Source organism: Embiotoca jacksoni, unplaced genomic scaffold, assembly GCF_022577435.1.
Source record: "Embiotoca jacksoni isolate LCO1_2020_lvr unplaced genomic scaffold, fEmbJac1.0.p SCAF_5, whole genome shotgun sequence".
NCBI classification, from domain to species: Eukaryota; Metazoa; Chordata; class Actinopteri; family Embiotocidae; genus Embiotoca; species Embiotoca jacksoni.
In genome coordinates, this window is record NW_027185403.1 from 6,989,244 (window position 1) to 6,998,815 (window position 9,572).

General features: G+C 41.0%; 1 protein-coding gene across 1 annotated transcript in view; it reads left to right on the forward strand.

Annotated features, from left to right (window-relative positions):
• Positions 1-6,185, forward strand: part of mrpl11 (mitochondrial ribosomal protein L11) — a 40,064-nt gene extending 33,879 nt beyond the window's left edge. Inside the window, exons 4-6 of the mRNA XM_069171021.1 lie at positions 2,509-2,602; positions 3,307-3,466; positions 5,945-6,185. Of these exons, the coding sequence (XP_069027122.1) occupies positions 2,509-2,602; positions 3,307-3,466; positions 5,945-6,059 (369 nt within the window). The 3' untranslated portion in view covers positions 6,060-6,185. The remainder of the gene's footprint in view (positions 1-2,508; positions 2,603-3,306; positions 3,467-5,944) is intronic.
• The last annotated feature ends 3,387 nt before the right edge of the window (positions 6,186-9,572 follow it).

Below are 9,572 nucleotides of genomic sequence, written 5' to 3' on the forward strand. Positions count from 1 at the left end.
GTTGCTGTGGTCAGTGGCCTGCAGCGTTCCTGTTCTGATTCAGTGTCATCGATGTTATTTTCTGCAACAACAGCCGGCTGTTCAATGAAAAAGCTCAGATAAACCAACTGAACGCATACTTGCTCAGGGCCAAACAGCAGGCTGGCAGAGTTGGCAAATACCTACTGAACATAGTGGAGCATTCAGCAGCTAAAGAGCCGACTACAACCTGAGGAAGCGATCAAAACCAGAGCTAAAGAAGAGTGAATGTTTGGACTGTATGAGGTGGAGTTTGGGCCAAATATATGGTGACATACACGCTGTCAAATGTCAATTGAACATGTGACAAAACATTTGTCATTGTCTATTCAACTTTAAACTGTACTTCTGTCGTGTCGTTGCATGCCTTGATGTTGTGTATGTCGTTGTGATGTGTCCTCTGGCTGTACTGTTGTTATAATTTTTTTTCCTGATCTGTCGTTTGACTTGTTGTGCCTCAAGTGTCGTTCTCGCTACGTCAGAACGACATGCACAACAACAAAGCTTGTTGTACAGAAGTACAATTAAGAGTTAAATAGATATTGTCAAACATTTTGTCACATGTTTAATTGACATAGGCGAGGGTGCACGTCGACATATTTTTAACACAAACACAACCCTAGACTTGAATTCCTCAAGAGACACACACAGCAGCTTTATGAGCTGATAATATGCCAGTGTTGTTGCACCCCCCCCCCCCCCCCCCCCGCCCCCCAAGTACCCAAGTTAGCCAGTAACTGACACAAATAATAACCCTAAACAAAGTTCTTCTGATCCACAGGGAAGGATTAAAAAAGGCATGCTGCTTTAAGACCCCGAGGAAGACCAGTTGATGTGTTTATGTGTGCTTTAAAGCCTCGATAGTAAATGCTTTTTAACTTTTTTGAAGTTAAGCAAAACGTTGTGGTTTGAATTTTTGTTCACTTCAGTCTTGAATTTGCAGAAAATAATGGTGAGCATTTCAGCGTAAGTCATCCGTACAGGAAAACTTAACGAGCCGTAGCTGTGTTTGAAAATCATCCTCTAATTTCAGCTGTTATTGAGGGTCAGAAGCTGAGAAACATAATTTGTTCGTTCATTAAAACCAAAGAGATTAATGTTGTTATACTCCTGACTGTGTAGCGACTGCTTCAAAGCAGACTTTAAACCATCAGGCTGGAAGGGAAAGTTGTGAACTGATTGTCAGTTGTAGATAAAGCAGCACAGCCGGCCCTGCAGGTTTTGAATTTTTCTCTGCGTGCTGAAGCGATGTGCATGGTACTGTGGAGAGAGAGAGAGAGATTTAAAGAGTTTGGAACAGCGGTGGGGTTTTTAAGTTGTTCTCAAGCAAAGCAGAAGCGCCCGAGTGTCGGAGAATCATTAAACAGCCGCCTGCTGTAACATAAGATGTGATTTTTGGTATGGCACGCTAACTATCTTGTTATCTGTGGTAATGTCAACCAGCTTTACTTGTGAGGCCCTCCACTACGGGATATTTTCTCTGTGTGTGTGTGTGGAAGCTAATGCTAGTCCTGGATATCAGAGTTTAGTCTCAGGGAAAGGTTATCAGCTCCATCTGCTTCTTTACTGGACGTAGCATTTAAATAACCCCAGCCAACATCCCTTTAGACAGTGACATGTTAGTCAAACACATTGGCTTGTTCTCGCAGAGAAGACATCATCTCTGTGTGAGTGTGTGAGCTGAGCGGCTAAACGGGATTATGCTAAAATGAGATCTGATCCTACATTTTCATTATACTATAGGAGTCTTTTTCATGGACCATTAAATGCTGAATGCGATGGCTTTTTGTCTGGAAAATGTCATTTTTGCCCCGAGATGATGGCACGTTGCCGCCGAGGGCATGTTGGCAAAATCTTTCGCAAGATTTCTCGTTTCCAAACGAGTCAGATGGAAACATGGAGCTCGCAGTAATGTAAGTTTAGTTGCCTCAGTATGTGCCACTCCCCCGTTAGCATACATTCAGGTCACGGAGTTAACCCATCAGTTTCTCTTAGTGATGCTTGAAGAACCCAGAGGGTTGTTTGGAAATGTTCACCGTTGTTCTGCATAAAAACGAAATATTCAGTCCTCTTTTAACCTGTTTCCCAATTTGCTCTACTGCTCACAAATAAAACAGAGATGGCAGCCTGCTGATCGCTTCGTAAACGGGGTTTTGTCGACCTGCGACTGGAAAAAGAGGAATCCTTGTTACATAAATGCCAATGAATTTAGTGAATGTGCTCTTGCTGTTACTTTGAACTTTGACTGTAGCAACAGTCACTGACGGAGATGAGGGTGTGTGAACAGTCAAATGAATGAATGAGACAAAAAAAAAATAACCTTTTATCGACAATTCTGTACCTCCAATAAGCAGCATTTTGTAGAGATGGCGTTGCTACTGAGGGGAATCATGAACTATCATGAATTATTCACTGCGTCATAATCTCTGGCGTTACCCTACCCTCTGTCGATCGCAGGTTCTTAATCGTGGTTCCTCTGTGTTTCCTCAGCCTGATAGAACGTACGAGCTGAAAATTGGCCAGCCCACGGTGTCTTACTTCCTCAAGCAAGCGGCGGGGATCGCGAAAGGGGCCGGCAAGACAGGTGAGAAGAGCCGCTGCAGTCGTGTGTCTGCTCTCGCTTCAGTTTTCCCCCGCTGAGCCCATCCTGTAACGGACACGCGTCTCAGTTTTGAGGCTTTGCTGCGATTGATGTTATATTCATGACACGCCTTGGATCTGCAGCAGAGGAAGGAAGTGCAAAGGTGGCGTGTTAAGAAAAGAGAATTATGGATTTCCACCTTTTATGCTTCAAGCTATCTCCAACCCCGTTTCAGCTGTTGATTCCGAACGCCACGGCCACGCCGTCACACTGATCTCGAGCCCAACCGATACCGAAGGTTTGGGGCCGATACTGATATTAGGAAGTCAAAGAAAATATCAATCTATCGACTGAAATGGGTCGATTAAATATTTTTGAAAAAGATACGTAATGGATATTTTACTGTTTAGCCATAAACATTATTGTCCAAAATTGCATCAGTGCATTAAAACAGTGAACAATTACAGTAAAGTAACGATAAATACATTAAAAAAAAAAAAAAAACACACCAATAGAAAGATTTCTGAATTACTCCAAGCATCATTTTCTGCGTTATGTTCTGATAAATCAGTCAGACTCTGATCTGCACATACACATTCCCTTTGCTTTGTCCTCTTCTGTTCCAAACATTTCTTGATACGTCTATTAAATATTTACTTTCGTGTCATTCATGCTCTGCCTTCTGTCTCGTCTGTGTGTGTGTGAAGGCCACGAGACCGCGGGGATGGTGTCGGTGAGAGCCGTGTACGAGATCGCACAGGTGAAAGCTCATGACGAATGCTTCAAAATGAGGAACACCTCCCTCGAGACGGTGGTCAAAAGCATCATCGGGTCGGCCGGCTCGCTGGGCATTAAGGTTGTCAACAAGTGAGTCCCGATGCTGCACTCGGTGCACTTCTGATTTGAGTCTTTTCCAGAAATCGTTTTGGATTCATTCTACGAGATATATTGAAACACACACCTGTGACCCCGTGCAATAAAACAACGGGACTTTACAGCCTCACGAGGAACCGAGTCCTTTAATATTGAGTATACAGCTAATCCAGCTGCACAGTGCATAATGAGGCTTCATGAAGATGGTATATTCAAATGCTGAGCAGAAGCAGTTTCAGCGTACAACTAGGTAATAAAACACCGAAATCTTGACATTTTGTATTTAATATTTACCCGTCGCTATTTGCTTGACAACTAATGTCACAATGAATCTTTGCCGATGCTAATACTTCACATTATTTTACAGTATTTACTTTACTTCTGTCACCCACATACCACGTATCACCCTGTATTTGTGATTGATTTGATTATGCTGCTGTATCGTTGCAATTTACCTCTGAGATTAACAAGATACTCTAAATATCTGTTTGTCTGCTGTTGAGACTACAGTTTGTAATGCAGTTGTAATAATCACATGATACCTGGTCGTAGGTTGCACTTACCACCCCTGTTATATCTGTCGCATTATAACCTGTCAATGAGAAGCAGTCAACAACTCCAGGAATTACAGTTTCAAACAACAACAAAATTTTAAAAAAAAAATTAAAAAAAGAAGGCCTTTGGCCTGTGAGTGACTGAACCAATATATTTTAATTGAAGGTAAGTGACTGAATTCCCGAAAAAAAAAAAAAGTAAATGCAGTGAGCATAAAAGGAAGCTAAAGTTTTACATTAACAGGTCTTATTCGGTGCCAGCTTCCTACCACAGCCTGCTGACTTGTATGATCGGGAGTCCTGCACATTGTGCTAGAGTTATTTCAGTTAGCGTTTCCTTATCCATCTTGCAATCTTTTTTTGGATTTCAGTGGGAAAGATCAACAAATCGGCACCTCTCTTGTTGAGCCACATTCCTTGTGACTCACATGTACTGAGTTGCTTAACAATGTGTTCTCCCCCGTGTGAATTTTTGAGACCTGGCTCCAAAAAAAGCCCAAAACTCTGAGAATCACCTTCCCCTGGCTTCATCCAGTTATAATTAGTTCCCAGTCTTTTGTTTTCGCTGCCTTTCTTTCTATTTGTGAAGTTTCCATCATATTCTGCTGAAAGCTGCAGAGCTTGTGACTTTGCGGTGACTTGTAGCGTTGACGGCATCGATGGTGACGGACTAACCAGCAGTTGACCCTCCTATGCACAGTTTGATTGACATCAAAAAGCCCCATGATAGCAGCCTCTGCTGCTTTCCTCACAGCCTTTGGACAAAAGCTACTTTTTAGAAAAGCATCTATCCTGCAGTGTTCACTTTTTCAAAAATAAAGCCAATTAAAATGAGGGACATTGTTTCAATGTGTGGGCTGGAGGACAAGAGATAAAAATGCTGTGCTGCCCCGCAATAAGTGTGACACCTGCTCACCCTACGAGTATGTAGCATGTTCACACTGTACATGAAGTATATTTTATTTCATTTGTAATTCAGTATGCATTAAAAAAAAAAAAAAAAAAACTGGATTTTTGAGTGCTGCTGTTGATAGACATAACTCTCCCACAATGCAGTGTACACAGGCAGTGGAGGAGCTGCTCACAGCTGCAAAAAGAATTATAAACTGCGGATGGTCATAAAACAGCTTTATAAACTCTCCAGAAAATAACTAAAAAAATACCTACTAAGCTCTCTGAAAGCTCAGTGGGGTGGAACCGACATCCCAAGGTGGCAGTTTGATTGATTGTGCAGTGATACACAAGCTGCATGTTGTCTTGGTCGTACAAAACGGTTGTCTATGTTTATTCATTTGTAAACTAACTGCAAAAACGGTGTACTGAGACGTCGTATATAGTTTATACTGTGCACAGTCAGTATGGAACATGAAGTCAGAACATCTTGAGTGTTTTCTGTCACACTTGTGACGTGCACAGCGTCCCATTTATTTCGCCATTTCCAATTTAGTTTTCTGCCTCTGCGGCTTCTATTTCTTCTTCAGTTAATAATTTTGTACTTTTCTAAGAATCGCTTTCTCCGCCTTACTTAAAACTTAACATGTCTTGCGGCTGCGGTGCATTATGATTTATTGAGAGTACTGTCGGTGGAGAAATTGGTATCTCCGTCTCTGTTACAATGGATTTCTCCCTGGACGGCTGTAAAACACGTTGCTGCATTGTGGTCGAGTTCGGGTAGAAGCCATTGCTCTTTGATTCTGGGGGACAATAACTAATTACAGTAAATGTTGCAAATAGCTGAAAGTATGTTGATGTGTTTTGTCCCACATTCACGTTTTTACAGTTTTACTACATTTTAAATCGCAATTCTGTTTTGTCGTGAGAAAATTCATCTTTGACATTTTGCTTTATACTGTTTTACTGCAGGTTGTAGCTTCCTTTAACAATTTTGTATCATTTTTTTCCCCCTCCTCTTCCTCAGTCTATCAGCTGATGAGTACAAAGTCTTCCTGGAGCAGAGAGAGGAGAAGTTGAAAGCAGATGCTGTAGCAGCTGTAGCCGCTGCGGCCGAAGCTTTAGCGGGCAAGAAGAAGTAAAGACCTGCAACCCCGACACCGCATTCCTGTTAATATTGACTTTATACATGTACCACTTTCATGCAAAAACATTTTATTTTAATGTTGCGTGTGTCAGATTTAAATAAACAGTCAGCTGTACGATGATTTATTTTTTTTCCTCTTTTCTTTATTCATATCTGATATTAAGATATTTATTTGCAGGAAATTCTTTAATTTCAGCATTTATATCACCTACATTTTGGCAACAAAAACTTCCCCTGGAAATTAGAAAATATTCATGACCCTGGGTGGTTCAGTTTCTCTGTGCTGAGCTAATGAAAATGTAATTGCTCTGTCTTGGAAGGATTTATATATTCAGTCTCTTTGATGTTATAATCTATTATTAACACTTCTGGAAGCGAGTTGGCTGTTTGACAGGTTGTGCAGATGGTTTCCTGCGCAATTCACACATTTTCTATCACTCTGGGATCTAAAGGGTTCAGCACATTAATTATTGCAAAAATCACGGGGACTTGGTGCGGTGACCAAATTCAATATTATTGACTTCCGGAGGAATTGCGATCTTATCGTTCGAAAAGTTTCTGCTGTTCAAATTATTTAGTTTAATTTACTTAAAATACATGTTTTGTATGTTTTCCTGTGCTGCATGAAGATTTAACCAAAGCTGATACGATTAATTAAATGTAACTGTCAGTTTAGTTATTTTTAAAGAAGAAAAAAAATGGGTAAATTATTTGCTATTAATTCTGTTTCACTTTGCTTTTATTTTTTTTATAAATCTTATAATTTGGAGTTTTGAACTTGCAATTCAAAGACTCGGCTTCGGACTGCTACTTTGCATGTCTCAAACTTTTCTGACATTTACTGGGGTTTGATGCATGAAGTCAAGACAAAACAGAAAACTCAAACATAGAGGAGATTCTTGTCAACCAGGAGATGGAGATAATAAAATGAAAAAAAAAAAAAAGACAAGGGGGCATTTTTTGTTTTCACTTAATTACTTATGTTTTGAGGGTGTGTCTGAATTCATGTACTTGCAGTTGATTTTTTTGGGAGTGCAGAAATGTGTTCACACTGTCATGTATGATAACGAACGCACTAGTTCCCAGATGATGTGAAACATTGAGTGTGAAATGCTGAACACTTTGTCCCCTTTTTAATTATTGTTTTGTGATGAACAAAAAAAAACAGCTACAAAAGCCTTTCAATACATCAAAGGCACTACTATTTTATTTGAGCTAACACCAAATGGATTGGAGTGAAGTCTTTCTTCGTGTATGGATATTGTTAGTGCAGGAACTCTTTGACGTAAACATTTTTGGGGACAAAATAACTTTCCAATCTTAACAGTCTCCATCTTGGCTGCAAACCGGAAGAGGAGGAGCCACCGACCAATGTTTTTTTTATTATTATTATTTTTTTTTTTTTTTTCTCCACGGGGTAGATGTCCAGCCAGGCGGTGATAAGTGGAATCGGGTACAGCTGTGCCAGCCGAGCAGGCGGTGGTAATTATTGTGATGTGTCTGGAGGCAGGCAGCGAAGAAAACCACACCCTCCAGACACAGACCAAAACACAGACCACGTGGAAGACAAAAACAAAGAGGGCAATGACGGAGCACACAGAGAAAGGAGATCAGGGGGGAAACAAAAGGGAAAAAATACGGAGATATCCTGACAAGCGTACACACTAAAAGGCTTATTTTTCACTTCGTACCACGATGCCGTTGTTGGATAGAAGCTACCTGCATGTTTAGTGTTGGCGAGAAACGGGAGCCACGAAAGCGCGTACATTTTTCAGTAAAAAACAAAACAAAAAAAAACACCAAACAAAAGTCGGGAGATAATTTTAGCGGGTGATGCATTCAAATGTTTCTGTCATTTCCGGTAAGTGCTCAACGGCCTTGTTTGGCAAGCTGCTTTAATATTGAATACTTAAGTTTGACTAGTCATTTAGTACACATAAATGTCAAAAGTAACATCATTTGTCCTAAGAATATTGTCATGGTGGATATCTGAATATACCACCGTCTGCGGTGCATACCCAGTATAACCAATAAATATTAAAACGGTGTCTCTTTATCATGTGCAATTTGAAACAACACTGTTGAAATTCACACATTACACAGGTTATGTGCACTAACTTGTAGTGTACTAACAGTAACGGTAACTAAAGTGTACTAAGGACTTGAACTGAGACACGGCTGTAATTGTTTCTCGATGATGTAAATTGATCATTTCTTCTCCACCGTACTGTTTTGAAGCCGCGGCTTTAAATAGAAGACTGTGATTCGTTTAAGTTAGTTACCTGTTGCACCTGTTGTTACAATCGTGGAATTGATAAGTTAAATCATGTTAAATATACTGTTATTATTGTGATAATGATGGCACTCGTACGGCTCAGTGAGCTGTATTTTTATTTAAGCTTTGAACAGTGTTGAGTGAATCTTAATCACGTCTGGAATTTGATTTGGTCAAGTTAATATAAAAAATATACTGGCGGCATGTCCTCCTCATAACCTTTTCTCATATGGCTTCATAGGCAACATCATTTTCAACACGGTGTGCTCCTCTGCTGCAGTGCTCGTCTTTGCCAGAAGATAGCAGCAGTCAGCTGTGCAGAGACTCCTTCCACTCCTCTTACCTCCATCACCAACTCTGCACCAGGTAGTGGAGGAACACAATGTTCGCATTCAGGGACACAGTTCAATGTTCAAGGCTTTGCTTTATTACGCACATTAAATTCTGTTTATTTTTTATTTTTCATCAGTTCTGTGGCACAGATGATGAGATCTGGTAGAAAATATGTTATACTTCTCCATCTATGCAACCAATCTATCATTTATCTGTCATGATTAACAGAAAATGTAATTTATTTATTTTTTTTCCTGTGATTTTGGTTGTGCTACCTTTCTGCTGTGTGACGACGGCGCTTCAGTTTTTTCCACATCCCTCTTTACTGTACCTCTAATTTTAGCCTCCTCTCGCTCTTTCTTTGTCCCCCCCCCCCCTCTCTCTCCAGCCCTCCCCTCTCTGATCCTTCTGAAGAGAGGCTGAGAATAGACGGGACGCTGCTTCAGTCAGAGCTCTCGAGCAGGAATGCCTATATATGGAGTCTTACACCACGCCGAGCGCTGATAGTCGCAGGTACATCAGTGAATGTGGGCTACTGCAATTTGTAAAGAGGGAGGGGAGGGGGGGTCATATGCCTACTATTATGTGTGTGCGTGTGCATCATCATAAGTGGGAGGCCAACTGTGTGTGCCTGCGTGCACATCCTCACACGAAGAAGAAAAAAAAAAAAAAAAAAACTCGTTGGCAAGTGTGTGCGTCAGTCTGAGTCAGATAGTGTCTCATTCTGTCTCGTCATGTGTGTGCGTCAGTGCTGTTGCTGAGCGAAACTCGCTCCAGGGGAAGAAATGGAGGAGAGTGAAGGGGCGGGAGGAAAAGAGGCAGGGATGGTGGGATGATGATGGCGATGATGAGGCTGAGGGAGGAACGGGGGGCTTGACTGTGACGACACAAATGCATCAG